The following is a 22883-nucleotide window of genomic DNA, read 5'->3' as shown; positions in this document are numbered from 1 at the left end:
GTAAATAATCTGAACCTCTCACACACATCACTGGGTTTTAAGTTAACTAATCAATCAGAAAGGGAAACGGTGCATAACTGCAATGATGCCTGGTGAAAGTATTGCTTTATAGAGAGGTCAAAGTAAGTGGTAACTTTAGCCTGTACAAAGAAATGAACTGAAAATAACAGAATATTTATAACAACCTTCCAAAAATCAACGATTGCCTTCTATGCACTCAAACTTTGAATTTTCTATTAACCATTTTACTGTATCAAAAAAGATACAGTAAAAATGAAAACATTCAAAATACAGGATATTCCAGTTATTAGTCATGAAAATACTTCCAAGAGGACAGACTACAAATGCAGCACATTTAAGAGGGAGTTGGATGACTGCTTAAGGATAAAGAATATGGGAAAGGCAAATGAAGTGACCCCACCTATCCTTTCAAACTATTGAGCAAAGAGCTATCCAATGAAACTGAATGAGAAAAATATTAAACTAGTAAGAAAACTTTTTAATACACTACATAATCAATCTATGGAAGTCACTGCCTAAAAATATCAACAAGGTGAAGAACTTAACTAGGTTTCCCAATGGACTGAAAAATTACATGTACAATGGGAGTGCTCCATACCGTTACATAAAATAGGCAAAGAATCCAAACTTTCTTATAGCTTCTGCTATAAAGCACTGCTAAGGGGCGAACGGCAGAATCCTCCTCCTCCCTTTTTTTTTTTTTTTTTTTTTTGATTCTTGCATCTTCCTCCAAAGTACTGGCAAGGGAGGCAGATATAAAAATGAATGAATCCCTGGTTGGATCTTGTACAAGAATTCTGGTTTCATTACATTCTCTTTAAATAAGGGGGGCAGGAAGATCCCTCAGTAAAGTGAGTCCTTAGCAATGAAATAATAACGTAGAACTGAGGGGTTGCGGCACTGGTATTTCATTGCATATAGCAGGGGACGTGGGTAAATGACTGTGGTCTTAATCCCTTCTCCTGCTGATTTACTGATACCTCTTCAGCAGAAGACAAGTTGACTGAGGCTTTGTGATGAGAGGCTTGACTTCAGTAGGATTCACTGAATAGAGTCTGATGCACTCAATTGCCCAGCACATGGACAAGCACTATCAGCCAGATTAGGAGAGCAAGGTTTCATGATACTATGGTCTAACTCACAGAACACCGAGACCTAATAGCCAAGCTTAATAACATCACTCTTATCAATAAAGATAGATTAAATGGTCATAACCTTAGCAGAAGTCATCAGAGAAAAGCACTGATTAATGATAAAAGTATACCCTGCTGAAATGACACAGCTGCAAACCTTGTAAAAACTACTTATATTTTGGAAAAAAAAATACTTTAGCTAAATGCCAAATGTAGAAGGAGTATAAGTCATTGCTTATAAATTTGTTCTACTTTACCACTGAAAGAGGACAGTTTATTTTTAAGTTAAGAATTCTACCTCAGGGCTTTAAATGAAAATTAAATAGACTACAATGTAGTTCCATTTTTTTTCCTTCTCATTTGGCACTGTGATGAAAAGTAATTAAGCTCTGGCAAATTTTCTTCTTAGATGTAATTTGGACTACTTATCTAGCCTCTCACATGGGAGCACACTTGGCAACTAAAAAGAAACACCTGCTTTTATCATTCTACAACAACACTTTCGTCAGCTTAGCAATATGAAAAGTTTCTGAAGCCCTTGAATTCCGTTATGTTTACTAATATCTTATTTATTCAATGTTCACAAATTTACTTACAGATGTGGCATCAAACTACCTCATTTGCTGATATGCAGGGTGAACAAGCCATTAAGATTTGACCTTAAACTGACAATGCACTAAAATGAAAACAAGAAGTAAGAATAATACATCACATCTGAGTTACCTCAATGTAACGTTATATAGACATCCAAATATAGAGCAATTTCACTTGCACAGTGCCTTCAGGTTCTATTGATTTAGGAGATTTCTGTAGTATTAGGTTGGTGGCACAAAAGGGCTTTAGTTGTCCATCTTCACCCACCCACTTGCATTAACAGCAGGTAATGTGCTGCAGTCTGCAGTCTTCAGGTTGAGAGACAAGGAGCAACCATGCTAATGCCAAAGCACAGCCTTCCACTTCACTCATAATCTTCTGGTTGATTCTGACTCTGGGAAAGCCCATAGGGTATGTGTGCTTTATTGATTGTCCTAACTTTGAATGCACCAAGAATACAGAAGAAGGAACCCCTTGAGTAATCGAGTTAATGACCTGAAAAATGAAGTCACCCACATGAGAGACGTTTAGTTTAGATGGGCCCAAAAAGCTTTCTGTTCATGGCCCATTTCCCCCTTTCACACCAAACCCAAACATTTCCCTATAAGTAGCATAAGAGCTTTATTATTAGAAACTCACAAAAACTGCAAAACATTTCATAAAGATATTAGCAGAGATCAAGAGCATTATTAGCATCCTATATCCTGCCACAGCAGGGAATATATTTGATGAGAACACCTAGATAACTCTGGGAAGAAAATCACATCCCAGAAGCAGTGTCCAGAATAGCAACTTTGTGTAGGGCATCACTGTGGTTTTAAAGCTAATTTAAATTGTCTTCACTTACAGCAGATTGGTTCTTGAAGTTATTGCGGTGTGTGCAGCCTAGATTCCACTTGGAGGAAACGAAAAGTGGAGGCTCCACTCCATACACACCTCTGTACCTTCTGGAGATGTGCATGCACAAAGCAATGAGTGGGCTGCACCACCAGAAGAGCTTTCAGCACACGCACAGCTTAAATGCACTAGTAGAAGCCAACACTGAGCACAAGCAACAGCTCTTGAAATGTTGTGTGGGGATGAGAAATTCATTAAACCAGCTCACAGGAGATGGTCTTGACAGTGTCCCTGCATCTTCAAAGCCTTTGCATCTGCTGCTTGTTATTCCATGTCTGAAGGTGAAGTGATTCCAACAGTGTTGGCTCATCTCTCTGGTGCATGACCCTCAGTTAACTACAGGCAAAGCAGCTGCAATGGCATGGACTCCCAGGAAGTCATCGTGGGTGTCTTGTTCTTTAGAAAAAAGAGGCCCAAGGGATGAGGTACCAGTTCACTCAGGGTGTCCTTCCAGAGCAGCTATTGGAGCTGCAGGATGAAGTTGTTCATGCCCCTTTCCCCAGTGTCTTCTAATGGATGTTGTCCAAACAGAGTGCGAAAGGCATTAGGCACCACAATGTCACTCAGAAATGGCATGAAACAGGAACAGAAACAAAGCTTCACATGCAAGGCCTACTCTGGGAAACGGTACTGGGGCCACTGATGTGCTATCATCATCTGTGTGAGACATACGAAAGGGCAATGTTACGCATGCTAAAAGGCCAGATTAAATCTAATCTGAAGAAAGCCATCTGGTAGTGCATTTAATGGAGATGAGAAGAGCCCTCAATCAACTGCTCTTGTCTACTACCCGCTCCTCTTGCACCGAATTGTTTCTTAATGTACACAGAGCAGTGAAGTCCCTGCTAATCTGACTCAAACATAAATGCCTTCCTGACCACAAACTGAACCTGACGCTCAAGCTCAAGTATGAAAGCAAGGCAAATTAACCAACTACAAAACCTTCCCTCCACACCTCCCAACCACCTCTAGCTGTGTCCAGTCTCTTAACACTTCAGAAAAAGTCAACACATCTGCAAAAGCCAAATCAAAGGGAGGTAAAACATTCTCACTACTTTATACAAACAAATGATAGAACACAGGGTTATCTAAAAGTTTATAAATATAATGCAATAAACATGATCAACAAGTACCAAGTGTTGTTTCAAATCCATCACCATGGAACAGCAACTCAGTCTCATATAAAGTCTTAAGTACTCACAATAATGGCTACAAGAAAGTGGAGAAAGCAAGAATAATGGCTACAAGAAAGTGGAGAAAGCAAGAACAACAGGTACTTTGGGAGAGAAAAAGGAAATACAGAACAGCTCACAAGAACAATTAACTGCACAAAAACAGAATGGGAGACAACTCCTTAGCTAACAGTCCTAACAAAAAGGTAGGCTTATAGTTAATCTTAAATCAAAAACATCATAATACTGTAAAAATGACAATGCTACTAGGATAATTAAGCAGTAGCACTATTCCCAAGATCCATAAAATAATCTATTTCATTCAGTACTGGTAGACTGTCAATTGGAGGAACAGTACCTATGGGTACTTTAAAAAGGAAAAGGAAAGCTAGGGAGCCCAACAGAAGTAGCAAAGCAAGCAGAGAACTAGAGGGCATGATTTCAAAGAAAAGACTGAAAGAAAGGGGAGTTAATATCAAAAGGAAAATGCTGAGAAGAAAAACAATAGCTGTTTCCCAACATAAGGAGGCAGCTATAAAGGAGGGGCAGGATACTATTTGTCCTCCATGTCTGCTGTGGAGACGAAAAGAAGAAATGAGCTTATTGCAACTAGGAAGACTTAGGTTAACATTAGTGAAGCTTTTTAATGGTAAGAATAGTGAGGTAATAGAATGAAAGAGTAACAGCATTACATCACTGAGATGAGATCATATTTAAAATCAGGCTGGATAAATTTGGAATGATTTAGTTGTAATTGAGACTAATTCAGAACAAGAAAATGAACTGGATGCCTTTTTTGACATCTCTTCTAGCCTATGATCTATGATACTATAATCATAAACTTTAATTTCCATCTCTGGAATCACTACCCATATTAATTTATCAAGCTCCACCTTGAAATAATTAAGGGTTCCTTGTCCTCCCTGCCCTATTTTAAAGGTCATGCCAGAATCCAGACATCATTCCTTTGATGTCAGAAACCTTGATCTAATTTACAATATAAATTCATTCATAACTGATTAATATCCATTTGATCTTATGGAAGGTTCAATTTAAATAATTCTTCTTCCTCCCTTGTACTAATTCCTGAAATGTCTTTTATAAATAGCAATATATCCTCTTTCTCAGTCTTCATTTAACTCTGCTGTCTATCTCAGATACCAGAAGAAGTCAAGCTCTGGTAGCACAGAATTCCTTGCAAGCCAATTTACTCTGGTCTAACTCCGGGGTCATGAGAGCTACATAGCCCCTGCAGGATGCCTTCATTCAAAGTTAGCTCAGAGATCTCTGCTTTCCACTGCAGTTTGTGATGAAGGCATATCTTATGTCAGGGAATCCCTGACACAGAAACAAAAAGGGATTATTTATCATTTACTATTTTTAATGGGTTTGCAAAGCCATACTTATCATTCCTACTGCTCCTATGATGCAAAGAGGTAGTAAAGGTCTCCTAACAAGAAATCTTGGGGATTCTTTTTTGTGGGGTAGCTCCTGACTCCAACATTCCCATGAAGAATGAGGAGACACTATATCCCAATTAACAGGGATTACACCATTACCTCAAAGGCCAATTATTGATAGCATGAAATAAACCAGTCTGATAAAGCTGAGCTCCTTCATGCCAGAACAGGAACATGCCCCAAACTTGTCCCCCTTGGAAAATGGAAGTGCAAAAGGGATTGTAGACCATCTCTGTTCTTCTGTCACAATAATAGCTCAAATGATATCTAAATTTGTCTCTAGGTAAATGGGCATGCTCCACTGAACTCAATGGAATTGTTCTCATTAAGCTTGCAGTACATTTGACTCTATACAGTAAAGAAAAAAACAACAAAAAACCCCCCCAAAACCTCCTACAAACTCTCCTTTCCTCTCCTTCACTTCCTTCCATTAAAAAGCTTGAAGCCAATGAATTTGTATCTTACAAAATCTTATAATCTATTGTTTTTCTACTTTGAAAATGATCAAACATAACTAACTTGGTCACATAAGACTTTACATACATGACCAAAACTAAATCGTGGAAGATAAAATTTTATCTTCCTCATATTCGAAGTGAAATATTATATGTCATATTTCACTTTATATTTCTACAGTGACGATAGGAAAATAATCATTTATATACAAAACCATGCCTTGTAGGAAAGGGTGTCCAGATTTAACCTTATAAAACTGAGTCAAACTTCACCTTCAAACATACATGTAAAGTTTCTACTGATTCCTAAGGAGCACACTGTATGTAGCAGAAAGCAGGATTTGCCTCCAGTGAGCTTCACTCTTCTTGTACTTTCATTTGTATAAACATTATCTGAATCAAATGATGTGCCATTAGCAAAAATATAGCCTGAGAAGAGAATCAAGTTCTAAGGCTTGTATTGAACAATCTCAGGATCTAGTTCGGGAAATGACTCCTCAGTTGGCTTGTGGAGATTAATATTTAAATGCTCTAATTATAGAGCCTTGTCTCATGCATTGGTTGCCAATGATTACTCCCTACATATGCCTCTGTTAATTTGCCAATATACCAATTTGTTTTTAATTAGAACAAATAGTCAAAAACACAAGAACAACAGGCTGCTAAGCTAAGCCAGGTAGTAATGAGCCATGAATCTCTTAGCATTAGGAATGAGAATTTCTAACATTAATGTTTAGCAATGGGAATTATGCCACTGCTGGCATCTTTAAGTTAAAGCATCGTAATAGATGCTTAAACCACTCAGGATGAACTTTAATTAGTACCTGAGAAGTTTCAGGAATCACTGGTAAAATTACCTTCATTCAGAGTTTACTTATGAGTGGCTGCTTAGAGATCTCAACTGAAAATAACAAACTGTGAAATCTAGACTGAAAATAATAAACTGTGAATTTACTTTTCAAAATGCTACTTTTCAGATCCAATGGAAATGCTTTGCAATACTTCAGAAATAAACACATCTTCCTGAAAATGTGAAACATCTTCCTGAAAATGTAAACATAGTTTGCTGAAAGGGGGCCTTGCAAGCTAAATGACAGTATATACACATAGAGAATACTGGGATCTCTTCAGAACTGGGAGACAGTCAGAGGAAGAAACACATTCATCACTTTTGGTATCATCCAAATGCAACCCTTCTGACAGGTTCTATATCTGTATTTACTCCGGTTAAAATATTTGTCCAGAATTTCTTAAAACATGTCAGTTCATTCATAGTAATTTTAAAGAGAGACAGGCACATTCTAGAGTACCATGGACTGCATGTGTATGTGCACACACGTCTTTTTCTGCCTAATTAACCTTCTCCAAATCTTACTCAAAAAAAGGCAATCTAGTCTGTGCTCTTCACCATGGTGTAAAGAACACCTCCAGTCTGCAAAGATCAAATGAACAGCAGAGCACGAGATTAATTCCAACTCCCAGGTCTGCAAACTCTGGGTAATACAGATGGAGAGGCAGCAGTGAGCAGTAGGACATCTTTTCACAGCATGCTCAGAGTGCTATGTGGATAGTAGAGTTAGCTCAGTACTGCTGCAAAGTACTCTCCTAAAATGACTACCCTACTTCCAGTACTTAAACTAGTTCATACAGATCTGGCAGATCTACCAGCATAATCCATGAAAGAGAAAATTAGCTCTATTTTTTCTCCTCTGGTTCCTGAAAAACAATAGGAGGAGGAGGAAGGGTAGAATGTGACGGACACTGGAAGATGCACCAATACTGGTAGCTGGAAGCAAGCTGTTCCTCCTCTCGCTCACTGGAGCATGTTACCCTATTTTACAGTCAGAAATGCCTGAGGCAGTAACAGAGTTGCTGAGAGACCCCAGAGGAATTGTATAAGTCTTCTTAATATAGAACTGAAGCATATTGTGAATTCTTAAAGAAGCCTTGAATGTCAAAAGGCAAAAAAATCATTTGACTAGAAATTTTAGGAGTTAACAATGCTACAGCTTTTATGAGAGAAGAGATTAATAATAATTACCAAAGATTGTCTACTCTTTTAAACTGCCAGGTTTTTTGCAGATTTCTTTCTTTTCCAAAGAGTATCATTTCACCTGCTTGGAAATAGGAATCACGGGCATTTTAATAAATATATTAAAAAGTATATACTGTTACTGAACTTTTCAGAAATGTGTTTATATTCTCCACTAAAGCATGACTTTGTAACTGTGTGAAACATTACTCAATACTGGATAGCCTTATTACCTAGACCATAAGTAAATACAAGAAGCTTTTTCTTCCTTTCAAGTCACCAGAGGGAAGTAACTCAGTATTACAGGCAGATCAGCAATCCAGTCTTCTGCACTGATAGCAACAGCTAATGCTGTGTTTGGGAACAGCCTGCACCACCAGGCCAGCCCTTCAAGCTGTGAGGCGGACTACAGAAATAAGGAACACTAAAGAAACTTTTTTTTTAAGGAAAATACATGTCCTACTCATCAGACCTGCACCTTAGCAGAATGGAGGCCCAGGATATCTCTTTTGAAGGGTTTTGAAAAAGCAGTACCAGAGAAGCTGGACAAACTAAAGAAAGTCTCCAGAAGCCCACAGATCTCACTGCTAGCTCCTAATCCAGCCCCTAAACTGAAAGGCAGCAGCCATGGAGACTTGTTGCTGTCCCACACCTCATGACTGGACTTCGTGCATGATTGCTATTATCTCTCTTACTGCTGCTCCTCTTCACTCAATTACTTTATACATGAATATAATACAAATATATATATTATATATTATGTAATATATATACAGATGGCTACACATGAAATGAAGATTCTACCTCATTATTGATCTTGTTTATATTCCACATTTTCTTATCTCTGTATTAAAACTGAAATTTATATTCTCTCTGTACTTCCTCTTTTTCCTTTTTTGCATGCTTAAGATCATCTTTGCTATCATCTGCTTTTTCCATATCAAAGAAAAAAGATATTCCATTTTAACCTGCAAACCACTGCATCTTTTGAGCCAACAGAGATGAAACCCACATTTCTTATAACTATGACATTTCACTCAATTTTTATCACAGGTCACAAGAGGATAAACAATAAACTTCTGAACAATAGCAGGGATTATGTATCTGACTCCCTGAAATTAAATTTCACAAAGTAAAAGCATTAATTAACAAGAGATTGTCAGTATTGCCTTTTACTACATTCCCCAGGAACACAGACACAGCTCATTTCTTTTTTTTTTTTTTTTTTCCCTTGCAGAAAGAAAATTATACATGGGAAAACACAGCAGCAAATTGGTAATGTTTATTTACTCTTGGAAAATAAAATACTAATGTTTCTGAGACAAACTTCAAGAAAACTAGAGCTATATTAAAGTTTTCTTTCTAGTAAGTAATTTTTTTTATAATTAAAATAGATTTCTCCATATATGGAGGAACTTTGTTAAAATCATCTTGTAAATGTCCAGAGCATTCAAGCATGAAAACTTGCATTTATATCTATCAGCAGGTATAAAAATTATAGATAGAGGATATCTATGAAGTATCTTTTTACATTTTTTCCATTTCATCTGAGCTGAAATGACTACGCAGTGTTTATTTTAGATTTTGTAATTCAGAAGTTACTCATTTCAGAATACAGGCTATACTAAGCAAGTAAACGCTAAGCCAGTGGTAACAGCAAACTATCTGATGGTGTCATCTCTCACATTTGGAGACTGAAAATTCTTTCATTTTGGAATATTTCTGTAAGCAGGTTTTAAGAGTCAGCTGACAGCTTCCTGAGCTAATCTGACCTAGGAATTGTACCTGCTAAAAACACAGAAAGGCTAGTCCGAGTTTGACTACACTGCAAAGGCAAGTCCCTCACTAATTTTGCTGGTGGTTGTCTTGGAGTCTTCTTAGCGAAGGTTTTTCAATAATAACTAACATCTGAATCTTCTCTCTCCTGGTAAGCTGATTAGCAATAAGAAGAAGATTGAGTGCACAATCTCTGTTTTTAAAAAAACAGCTTCTGCTATCTTTAGATAATCTATATTAACAAATCCCAACTATTACAGGGTAGCTAATAAATACATGTAAAAGAAAACAAGAAATAGTATCTTCAGATAAACTGTATTAACAAATCCCAGCTATTATGGGGTTGCTAGTAAATACATGTAAAAGAAAACAAGAAATAGATATCTGCCAGACAACTGGGACATTGTCTTTGGTGGAAGAACAGTGCAACGTCCTCTCGCTGTAGTCCCAACTGTGAGTTAAATTGCCCAGGATTTCACAATCGCAGCCAATTTCTTTCACAGCCAGCAATGCCAGCAAATTGCTCTCCAATAGAGACAGAGCTTTACTCCGTCGCTGACAGCCTGAATGTTAAAGAGGCAGGAAAAAGGGATAAAGACAGTCAGAAGAAAAATAGACAAGGGACAGGGAAGCACAGTAAAACGGAAAGAGAAATTAGAAGCAACAAGAATAACAGTTTTTGCCCCATAGCAGCGATACCCCACAAAAAATTCATACTTAGTAGACTATTAGTGTTTGTCTTTTATATCTGACAAAAAGACCAAATGAGTAGGTTTGGTCCTTTTTTTTTTTTTTTTTTTTTTTTTTTTTTGCATAGAGGGTTCCTAGTTTTTCTTCTACTTTTTGCTTCCAGGATCATTCGGAATTGTAAGTTTTCCTTAAGAAATAAGGAAACCATTTTGCATAGCAATGCAGCTATGAAAAGATCCATTTTAAAGAGCAACAGCAGTTTTAAGCAAATATTACCCACTACCAGCCAGCTGATGAAAAGATTTCATCTTGCCATGAACAGTCTCTGCTTGTTGCTTTTAGAGCTTAAATCAGACTTCATTAAGGAAATCATTCATTTCTGAACAATCATCTCTTTAAATAATTAAGTCTCAATCAAATACCACTTCCAAAGACCACTTATGAATGGTAGTATGGAAAAGAAAAATTCAGATTAAAAAAACAGCTAAAAATCACAAGATTGTCAGATATCATGCTAAGCTTCCCTTTAGCTTGTTGTGCTCTGTTGCCCACCTCCTGTTTTGAAATTACTCGGTTAGATTATTAGTTCTCTTATGTTGAGTCCTTATTCCAGGTTTACTCCTGAAGCACCTTGCAAGAGCCACAAGCTATTGGCACATAACACATAGCCAGTTACCTCCATGAAAGGTAACACATCTTTGCAACCTCCTCTCCCTGTGCCATGCCACGACACTCAGTCCTGCTCAGCTACCAACTTAGTACCAGGTATTTCTGCACACAGTGGGTCTAATATGATCGGTGTTACTCTTGATTTAAAGCTGTAGTGATAAGCCACCATATATTTGTGGAGAAAGTCTTTGTTCCCAGTTCACATTGAGAAACACAGCTTATTCCTGTGTTTCTCCTGATAGTGATTTTCCAGAGGACCCTGAAAAATATCCATCTCACCGATGGCACTTGACAGAAAAGATGTATTGTGCTCTTGTTTTGGTTTTGAGTGTTTTTTTTCTCCTATATGATCATCAAATAATTTGTACTTTGGATGCCAGAGGGGTCTGAACCAGAAAGACCGATCAGCCCACCACCGGTACTTCTATCTCAGCTTGGAGGATGAAAAGATTTGACTGAAGAAAACATATACTACCCTACATAATACTCAGATCTATGTTGATAATAAATATAATTTTAAAAAAATTTAAAAGTCAAATTCACCTATCTGATCGGAAGCACATTGAGGCACGTTCAATTTATATATAAATCACGTAGTTTCCAGAGGAATGTAATACCCTATAATTGCTGCCCTTCAGAGCTTTGTGCAGTATTACAAGCATCAGGATTCTTGCTGTGGTCCCATTTTTCTATTGCTGCCATGCACATGCTGACAATCCAGCAGTGGCACTGCACAGACCTCAAAAAGCTCATCCCATCCCTGTGACATAAAATTCTATTAACTTCTGAGATGAAAGTATATTAAGAGCTTTGCTGCTGAAACATCTCTCTTTTGCCTAGAGGATCTTAGTCTTTAGGGTTTCTAGCAACACTGTCAGGAAGTTATTGCATATTCATACCACTTCCCTAGCCAGCCATCAAAGTTCGGGAAGCTGACTAGTTCTCAGCAGAGCCACATGGAAGTTTAAAGGGCCTTGACATTACTTCTGAATATGATTCAGAACATGGTTAGGAATAACCCATTTTTTCAGATGTGCAACATCCAAAGGGTTTATTTCCTTTATTTTTCTGTGCAGGGGTCAGAAACAGAAAAAACTTCACAAACTTGCTTTCCCTTATGAAGAGCAGTATAACAGAGGCAAGGAAAAGGTAGCAAACAAGATGTAATGAAGGTGCTATGGAAGCCACTGCTTTTTAGTGCAGATGAATGCTAGACATTATTTTGAGGGATTCAGTAATTTCTGAACTGTGAAAATTAGTGTTCTGTGATTAATTAGAAATACTCTGATTTCCACCAAAAGTGAAATCCACATATCAGTGTGTGTGTCCTAATTGTGCTATCCAGAGTTATTCTAGCTGATCTATAATTTGAACCAATGTAAAATTCCACATTAAATCATTTCTAAAATGTTATGCTATTTAGACTATATATGAGCAGCTCAAAACTATTAACTTACCAATAAGGCTGACCACATACATTGTAGCTTTATAGAAAGAGGAAAAAACACTCAGAAAAGCTGGTGAATATTAATGATGTCTGCTATTTGAAAAAATATTGATAGCTCACACAAGTTTGCTAAAGTTTTCAGTCCCACTGACTGCCCAAATCACTCCCCCTCAATTTTACCACATTTACAGAGATAATCTACCATGCATCAGCCATTACTTCAACAGTGTCATCCAAGTGTCTAGACAGTATTTTGTGCCCCTCAGGCACTACAGTATAGCTGACAGCATGCTGGATAATGGCCATTCATCAGACTTAATAGAAGAGCTACTGCAGGCAGAAGTAGTAGTGGGAGTTTAAAAACTGATGACAATCATGCAAAAACCTTTAACTTAAAAGCTCCACGATCATTTCTTCTGGCAAAATTTGCGGCACCTGTTCTAATGCTACATTTTGCTTCTTACTATGGCACTCACAAGAAATGTGACTAGAAACAGCTAAGATCCAGGAGTTCCCAATTCAAGCTCCTTTCTAATGCTCAGGTGGGAGGTCACAGTGAGGGAGTCTACAGCTACTTTGGCAACAAATATTTGTTTACACTAAGAAAACAAAATGATCAAAAAGTGACTTCCTCTGATTCAGTTTATCCACAACATTACAAAGTTGTCACAGGCTTTTGTAACATTCAGGATGTAAATTCCTATCAGTTACATATAAAGCATTACCTAAACTATTAATTTGAGGTAATTTTCTCTTGTTTCATTGCTTCTGGTTAGAACACACCATTTCTGTTTTTCTGTAATACAGAAATGAAAGCAGGATTTTATTACCATTATTATTCTAAGCTTCAAACAGATTCCTACTTAGCAAAAACAACTGCAAGCATATTTGTGGATGATGCACACACATCAGTGTGCTATACTGAAGAGGCATCAGCAAGGGCTAGACAGTCATTTATTGGCACTGCTGTATGAGAGCTAGTCCAAGTGAACAAGCAGGTGCATAGGACAGAATTTAAGAGGCAAGGAAATTACAAATTCTAGTCATACATTTCCCATTCTTGCAGGGATAAGGAAAGAGCAGCAATCATTTTCTCTGCCTAGTAAAGTGAAAATCCTTACCCCAGTCCTGTGAAAGTACACTGCTACACTGAGGGACTCAAATTCAGGGCACACGCTCCAAAATTGGCACCACGGTGCCCTTCAGCAATCTCCTCTGGCAAATCCTTCTAACAGCAGTGATAACTGGGACAATCTTAGGCATACACCAGTTGACTGGTGGCCAGGCCTGGCTTCTCCCATTCCTACCAAATTGTGGAGTGGCGACCACCTGTCTGCATGCGGGAATCAAGTTTTCCCTCAGTAAATGCAAAAGTTACCTAAGTTACCTACTCTGTCATACACAGGCAAACAATCTTTAAATGCCAGTGCTGCCATAGCTAACTTGATATCTGTTTTGCTTAAACGTGGCTATTTTACAGTCTGAATATCTCTACACTTCACTAGAGTCACATCTGTGATCCCACTGCTGACACACACAAACTATGTATTTCTGTGCACAATTCACAGAATTGAGTTTTATAGCTAAACGTATGATACCCTGCTTAGGTTATCCCAGCCAGGTGCCATATTGTTCATGCAAAATCACAAAACTTGGAACAGCAGAGTCAGTTTTCAAGTTTAACAAGGAGAGACTAAGGAAAGTGTATTCTTGGCAGTCGAACTTATCTTTTCCTTTCCTACATCTGAATGGATTTACCTTCAGCTTAACACTGCAGAATGGCTATCTGGCTAGACATTCTTAGAGATGGCTCAATGTAGAGAGTTCATGAAAGATAAATTTTTAGTTTGGATCAGCAACAAATGTAGAAAAAAAATGCATTCGCTACCCAATACAGGGATACACTCAATTTATATAAATGTAAACAAACAAGGACTTTAGAAACAGATAAATTGAGTTTGTAACATAAAAGGTTGTCTTCTCACCCTTGCTCCTAGTCCGTCACACAAGCAGACCACACACATTCTTAATTTTCAAGAGCTTAAAAGATAATTAAAAAAAAAAAATCACTTCATACACTGATTTGAAACCCCTTTCCTCCTAGCAGAGGATAAAATATTCTGCAGCTCCAGGTGAGGGTGATATAGAGCAAAACGAAGATATACAGGGACGGAAAAAAAACCCTAGTTTTACAACAATACTATAAAAGCTAATTCCATTGGTAAGTAAATATGAGATCAAATATTAGTTTAAGACTACAGCTCAGTATAATGAAAGAAAATTCAAACAAGTGGTCAAATGACCTGCTTTATGTGATAAACATCACAAAATATGGTTTAGAATATTTTCATTACTTAATGTATAAAATTGCCAGATGCTTTTACAGTTAAGAGTCCCAAATACTGATATCCACTGAAATCAAAGGCCAAACTCCTGCTGATGCTATGTATTTTTAATGAGGATTATTTTACTAGAATACAATGGAAGACACTTTTTCTGGAGCTCGTTATTTCTTACTCTTTTCTCTGATATTGTCGCCACAAGTCCTCTTTAGGCACAGGGGACAGCTAGCTCTCAGCTTTTAATATTATTTGTGGTAATCTCAGTAGACATCATCACCTCTTCTCTTAATTTATAATGTAGGCATAAAGTATCAGTTCAGGTTTCTACTATAGTAGCATAGTTCACTGCATTGTAGGGGTGTCTGTGTGTGTGTGTGTGTATGTGCACGCGCGTATGTGTCAGCTTCCTCTCCAAAGCTCTTTTCATAATTTACTAATAAGAAAATTACCCCAAAATGACATTTCATACAGAAGGGCATTTTATTTCATTATATGCATGAATTAAAACCAGAAGATAAAGTCAGCTCAGGCTACAGGAGTAAAAATAAAATTTTTTTCATGTGCATAATTCAAAGATAATTCTGACTTCATTTGGAACTGGGATGGAAATTTTCCATTAATATAGGCTAGGGATGGGATACAAGATCAAGATGAAGACATTTAGCTTCGGGTATCTATGAATGGATGTCTTCAGGCACAGCAATGCTCTATGCATTGCCTAAGTACAGCTTTCCACTGATACACGATGTCCTATAGCATCTGGAACATCTGTATATGGCTTACAGATATGACCCAAGAGCTGTAAGAGATCATGTTCCTGTAGTGTAGCAGCTGGAGACCAGACAGGAGACCCTAGAACATCTCAAATGACACTAGACATCAACATTCAAGCAACCGAACAGAGCACTGGGTGTTTAAACTCTCATTATAAATCAGTAAGAGATCTCATTAACTCAGTCAGTGGAGTTTGGAGGCCAATTCTGTTCACTCTAAAGTAGACACTTAGTTGCTAGTTACTTGAATTGCTATATATATAGACACCCACATCTAGTGGTCTTAATCTCAGACTAAGTCCTACCACAGATGTCTTTAAGTATATCTTTTAATCACTCAACCCCAACATTGTTCCAACATTGGAACAGCAGTAAATGCCACTGATGTTTTGCAATTAAGTTAGCAGAAATTACATGATTTCCTCTTCTCCAGTCATTCTCAGGCAAAATATACCCAACCAGATTCTTCTTTTTCCACCCCAATTAAAAATGCATGCCAATCAGGTAAGCATTCATTTTCTTCACAGGAGAATTACTACAGACAAAAGGTAACTCAGTGTTCATCAGCAGAATTCTGCAGCAAGCTTTAGTGCCTCAAAAAGGTAAGCAATAAGCAGCTGGATTTTGCCCTGGATTATTCCTCATTAACTTACGTTGTATCTACGTTAGCATTTTAATACACATAGAAGTGCAAATTTGATGTGAATCAATCGTTTCCACTTACGACACTTTGCTTCATATTTCAGAGCAGTTTAAGAATGAACAAAACGCATTACTTTCAGATAAAGCTAAACTAAAAGACACATTCTGAGAATGCCCTTTGTAACCTCAGCCACTAATAAGCATTCAGTCCCTGTGAACAGACTAGAGGTAGTAAAACATACTGAAATGCATATAGTGCATTTCATAGCGAGTCCTTAGCTGTTCTGCTGTGCAGACTTGCTCCTCTTGAGCTGCAGGATTTCCTAAGACAGGCATAGCCTCAGAGCTCCCCACTGACCACACAGTCCAAACCACAGTTTGAACAACCTGAGAAACTCAAACTGTCATGAACGAAATCAGTACCAAGCCAGGACATCAGGACCAGGATGCCGACTTGCTGGTGCCTGCATGCTGCAGTGAGAGTAGGGAAACTGCCTTACCAACCAGCTTCAAAGCATCTGGAAAGACTACATCATAAATCAAGTTTAATTTTTAACAATCAAGAAACAAACAAAATACCTAGTACTGCCAAGCACAAGGGTTTGTTTTCTTTTATCTTTTGTTTTGTTTTATCCTATGGGAAAATTCAGGGACCTAAAAACTGGTGATAGTAACACATTAGTCAAGTTGCCAATTTCTTGGATTATACCCAATTACCAGAACATCCTAAACATTCTGTAATCATGAAATGTTAACCAGTAAAGTGCGCTATAAAAACTATACCTTCAAAAAACTGTCAGGATCCATGAGTTACTCTCACGTAGCGACTTCTCTGTTGTATTCTTTTACACTGAAATCTGATTATGCATTTTTTTCTAAAATGTTCACCAGCAGTAAAAATAGTTCAGTTACAGATTGGCTGGCACTTACCAGTATTGTCTGAGGAAATTTCTTACAGAATCTAGTTTACTTTCTCATAGCTGTGTTTGTTTTGCAATGCATATAAAAATATTTTTCTTCATCAGATTTAGGAGATATGATTCACAAAAAGCATATACAATGAATAAAATGACAGTTATGAAGGCTGTAAATTTGAAATGTGGATTATTAGAATTTAGACACCATAAAGGGCATTTAAATATATGTCCTAAAATGAAAAGGTGGTGGTCATACATCCTCCTCAAATGAGTTGGCAAAAGCTATGGGAACTCAGTGTTTCTCAGAGCTGAAAAGGGTGGTAAATATGGATTTAGGTCTAAAAATAGAAACCTGTAACTAAATGTCCTTTCTTCTCAGTGATATTCCTTCCTGCAGTACCTAATTCCGTCATCAAGGCTCAATGTCTCTAACATATTATGTAAGGATTTTGTAATTTGAGATATTGTTCCCGCTCCGTCCTCACATAATCCTTTTCTTCTGGGAATTGCAGAAGCTTTTATGTAAATATTAAGGCTTATAACACCCAGGAATTCGTAAGTTCCACCTTTCACAGACTGAAACAGAGCTGAAGCAACCCAAATTAACAGATTTTCTGAAGTCTTCCTGCCCCAGAAAAGAAGGCAATAATTCTTACTTGCTTTGGAAAATTATTGTGTCCTAAATGAACGCTCCTGCAATTTGAAGGCGTCTTATTGCAGTAACATCTAACAGGAAAGAGAAGGGACTGTTACTTTTTTACTGAATCAGATTTCAGTGGTGTGTGTCATTACATGTCCAAAACAAGTGAATACTAATACTATGGAGATGACAGCCATGACTCTGTAGATCAGGGTGACTTGCATTTTATACCTAAAAAAATGAATTCAACTATGTATGTTTAAAGAATACAGCATATAATCTCCAAGTTCAATGATGAACATAAAGGGATTTCTCTAGATACAATTTAAATAAAAATTCACTGATTTGAGTTAAATAAATTAAAAATCTGATTCCTCAAAGCATTTCTGTCAGCTTTAGCATTATTCAGAATGATTTTTGGTACCAACAGGAAGTAGATTTTTCTCATACTGCTAAAACCCATTTAAAATTTAAGAATATACTTCATGAAGAAATATGGTGGTAGTGAAACTATGAGCAACTGTTTCTAATTGCTGTGATTAGACAAATCACAAGTCGAATCAGTTCAGCAGCTCATGCAGGAAGCTATTTTGACAGAGATAAACTTCTCTTTCCAGCTAATTTGCATGTGGCAATTCTATTAAGTGTAATAAATCAGTACCAACATAGAGAATGGACTCATGTCAAAAGTTTTCACTGATAAGTCACTTATTTTCCAGCTGTCGGTGTTCCTTTAAAAATCTTACAATTCGTCATAGTTTTCAGCATTTGTGCTCCTTGTGGTACTGCTGCCTCAGCTATACAGTGGAAAAAGTCATCTTAGCTGGCTAATAAAGATCAGATCATACTTTTAACTGTAAAAACACAAGGACTGGTCCTTTGTTTTTTGCTCTTTTTTTTTTTTTTGTAGTACTGTTCTCCACAGTAGTCTTCTGAATCAATAAATCCATTACAAAATAAAGGCATTTTCATCAGCTTATTTCAGCTGCTCTGCCAAAAAGATTTTAACTAACCAGTAGTTCTTGGCTGCTTTATTATAACCAGTCGAATGATGAATCTGCCCAAGTGTTAATAATCGAAAAGTCATTTAAGGCTGCATATCTTCAAAGTATCAAAAATAATTATGCAATAGCACTGTTATGGGGCCTGTTCACTTAATATAGCTTAAAGAAATAAGATAAGAATTACTCACTGAAAATGAACATACAACTTTAAGACTGCCTTGCAGTGAAGGTATATATGTGTAAGAAGAGAAAAGAAGAGGAGGTCCTCATTTGGAAAAAAATCTTTTCTTAGCATATTGTTACACAATTCAGAAAATTTTACCCAAGTATTAAGTGGAATCTGCAGCTCTTTACCTAATCTTGGAAATGTATAGTCATGCAGATAAGACAGTATTACGTGGATCACTGCTACCTCTGAAAAGGAAGACAGGTTATCCTTTTGTGCTTAAATATTCTCTGATAGCTATTCTTCTTTCTCACAAACTTTCTTTGCCAATTGAAGATGATTTGGGATTGATGACTCTGCTTTGCAGTAAACAAGATCTTTTCTCTGATAGGATGCTGGAAATGGATGCTTAAGACACAGATAACAGTACAGTCTGTCAGGCACATTATATAGCTAGTATATAGGTGCCAGGGAAAAGGTACCGAGTCATATGACTATTTACATACGCCTAATGGTGTTTATGAATTAGTCATATTTGGAAAGATACCAAGAGAAGAAAATCTTTCCCTCATATAATACAAATTTGGTGAGAATAAGATAATTCTGTTTCTATACCATTTGACCGTTCAGAGAGAAGAACAGAAAGAGAAAACAAGACTGTGAGGTTGGAGTAGCTGAAACAGCATTCCAGAGGAAATCACACAAAGGAATGTTATGACCCACTGGAAGTAAGAGAGAATTTGATTTCTTCAGAAAATGGGTATTCTGTTTGGATCATCAACTGCTCTACCACCAACATCAGCTACACATGGCATATCAGCATTGCCATTTGTGATGAAGTCATTATCAATTAACAAACTTGGTGCCACATCCACAACTGGGGACAAGCAAAAGGTTACAAATGGTCCCCAAGTCCCACATTGTTAATGACCAGTGCTTAGACCACTGCCTCTAAGCACAATCTGTACTTTATGTGCAGCACCAAATGATGCTTATCATCTTCCCTTTAAGCATCTCTGGCTCCTAATTCAGGCCAGGATATTTCACTGGTGAGGCAGCAAAGAGGCACTTTGGACTTCTTTTCAGTGTAAGCTGTGGAGGTTGACGTCTGTTCTTACAGAACCAACTGTACTCCTTTCCCTCAAAGAACAGGAGTGGCTCCAGCAGTACTTCTTGAACCCAGTACTTCAAAGATGAGCAATGATCACAAGAACTCAAGCTCTTGAGGGCCTTCTAGACACCACAGGCAGCTTTGGGAATCAAACTGGACTCCAGTGAACCCCAAGGAAGTAAAAACTTTTTAAGACTTCCCTGAGTTTTAGCATTTTTAAAGGGCTTGCATGCACAGTATTTTTGAAACAAAAGTCATCTATAACAGCTGTCACAAATAGCAGTTGCTGCCGCACATAAGCAATAACATCACACCCTACCAGGATATATCCTTTTTGTTTCCCCCAAAGATATTCCTCAACAAAATAATCCCAAATACATAGGGAATACATGTATTGTATTTATGCATATTTACATGTGTATGTGGACAGCACTTGAAAATAACAGTCCCTCATAAATAACTGACAGGCATTTTCAGATGTGATGCTGTTTAACACAGCTTTTGCCAAAAGCGATGTTTAACTACAAACAGGCGTTCAATCTTTGTTAAGCTTTACTAAGGGACTGTTTCGTACGTATTCCCACTCCCCACTTCAGAGTCTGCAGATATGGTATCAATACAGATTTTCTGTCTGAACACTTGAAACAGGCCAAGCCCTGGACTTCTCTCTTTTACCTGGAGTAATGGATAGCTTGATGTCCTGCAATATTAAAATAGAAGTCAGTTGTATGTTTCATCTCATCAGTATGTCCAGAGACTTCAATCCAGTGTGATATTGGGAGGCAGTAAACTCCATCTACTACGTTGTTCCGGTCATAAACACTACTTCGATCATGATGGGGTCCGTTACCTAGAACACAAGAAAGGACAATTGCAGGCTGTGAATCCAGAAAATCTTTTGAAAGATTTGCAGGGAACGTGAACTTAGTATTTAACGCAAGGAGTGGTGGTTGCTACCTGTTTAGACTGCATTTCTCAGAACACATCAACAGCTGAAACAGTTGGAACAGAACCACTGCCACAAAATAAACATTCAGCATTAAAATCAACTCTTGGAAATTATTTTAAAAGAATATTAAAGCTGTATAAGACTCCCAAATAATGAATGGCAGCACTTACAATTTCAAGAATAATTAATTTCATTTAAGTTCCTCATTTGCCATCTGATATTTGATCTTAGGATTCCACATTTCTGCTGTGTGACTCCCCGCTCTGCCGTTCATCTTTCTGTGATCCAAAGTCTAGCCCTGATACAACACGAGCTGCACAACCTTGTCTCAAACTGAGGAAATTGCTAAGCTCTGAGAAAGACCTCCAAGAAAATACACAGAGCACAGCCACACAAGATAAGAAAGGTAAAACTGCAAACAGCGGGATTGTTGTTGAGACTTGAATCGTTACCAGATGAAGGATTCAAGAGGAAAAACACCAACATAGAAAGGTACAAAATCCTAAAGGAAAAAACAGTCAGATCAGAGACAGCAACTCAGCAGCAACAAAGATCTGTTTCAGGGAGCCAGTGAAGGCTGACTTCTCCACCTGACTGACAACTGCGTAGCCAGCCAAGACTCTTCAAGTGTCTTACTGGGGATAGCAAGCGTACTAATGCCCAGCATAGTAGCTCATCAAATCCTAGCTGTCCTTTGTATGCGTTAATTAATAAATGATCACTTAGTACTCTTCAGATGCATGTTTCCTGTTTACAGAGTCTCTTCACACACAGTAAAAGTTGCCCAAAGTTACCTGTCACATGTAGACTGTCACAGCTGCAATCCTGGGGGACCACTACTGCCTCAAATGGCTTTGGCTAAAATAAGAAACTTTTCCCACAACTTTCTAGTATGTAATATCCATTACACTTCTTCTTTTATACCAATAGTGTGAGCATTAGTACAGACAAGGCAACCAATTTTAAACACCATGCCAGAAGAAGCAATCTGAATTGAACTGGGTCATGTCAGTAATCAAAGGGTTTCCTACCTTCCAAAAGTTCAGTACATGTATATTCATTCCCCCCCATTTTTAAATAGGGTAATACTTATTGCCATGTAGGAATTATTGTGCAGATTAGAAGTGACCTAGTCTATGGCTTGATTTAATGTAAACCTGTTACATTTATACATTATTAATGATGTTAGAACACTTCTGAGTGAAATTATGCCTGAAGGAATAGCTTCAATCTCACCCTGCATGTAAATCTATGACCAGCTTCCAAGCACCACATTTAGGGAAATTTACTAGCTCAAGAGCATTTTAGGAGGTGTATTAATGCAATGATTAGAGAACAAGACTAATGTGTAAGAGCTCAAGCCACCTTCTTGTTTCCAGATGACATGCAGCACTTTTTATCCTAATTGTGAAACATTATTTAAAAATTGTTTAAATAAATATTAACTATTCTTGATATTATTAAATATGAAATATTAAGTATTGTGTATAAATATATGCATACAATATGACAAATATTAAATATTATTTAAAATATTTATTAAAAATAACTATTTACTCTATGTTGCTGAACCATTATGTACTATATACAAAGGTATGATGAAATTTTGGATAAATAAGATGAACAAGGTCAGTATATATGTCCTGAAACTACAAATTATATTGTTATATTTTTATTTCACATTTGCAATTGTTTACATTTTTCTTACCTCTTTTAAATGATAAGATTTGAAGACATCAGTGTACATCCACAAATACAACAGAGTAAAAAATGGAGCAAAAAAAATGATTATGACACAAGTACACCTGAAATCATAATGATTTGGGCTATTGATCTTAAACACCTTTTTCATCTTCTTTTTAAGTTATTATTTAACCCCCTCCTTTATTTCTTGAAATAAGAGTAAAGCTAAGATCACTGTTACTTCTTTAATAAAGGCTTAGTAGTATCAGTAAGGATTGAAGAATCTAATCCAACCTTTGCACTGATTTAT

At 37.2% G+C, this 22883-nt stretch overlaps 1 protein-coding gene across 12 annotated transcripts in view; it reads right to left on the bottom strand.

Annotated features, from left to right (window-relative positions):
- EPM2A (EPM2A glucan phosphatase, laforin) overlaps positions 1-22883 on the bottom strand; it is a 57633-nt gene that overhangs the window by 20699 nt on the left and 14051 nt on the right. For all 12 annotated transcript variants that reach the window (XR_010388431.1, XR_010388438.1, XR_010388436.1 and 9 more), the window contains exon 2: positions 20617-20791. Coding sequence is in view for 2 of the 12 variants with exons in the window: in XM_064509195.1 (XP_064365265.1) it covers positions 20617-20791 (175 nt within the window). In the remaining 10 variants the exon portion in view is untranslated. The remainder of the gene's footprint in view (positions 1-20616; positions 20792-22883) is intronic.

This window comes from Dromaius novaehollandiae, chromosome 3 (genome assembly GCF_036370855.1).
Source record: "Dromaius novaehollandiae isolate bDroNov1 chromosome 3, bDroNov1.hap1, whole genome shotgun sequence".
Taxonomy (NCBI): domain Eukaryota; kingdom Metazoa; phylum Chordata; class Aves; order Casuariiformes; family Dromaiidae; genus Dromaius; species Dromaius novaehollandiae.
The sequence above is the reverse complement of the archived record's forward strand: the minus strand, read 5'-3'. Positions and strand labels throughout refer to the sequence as shown.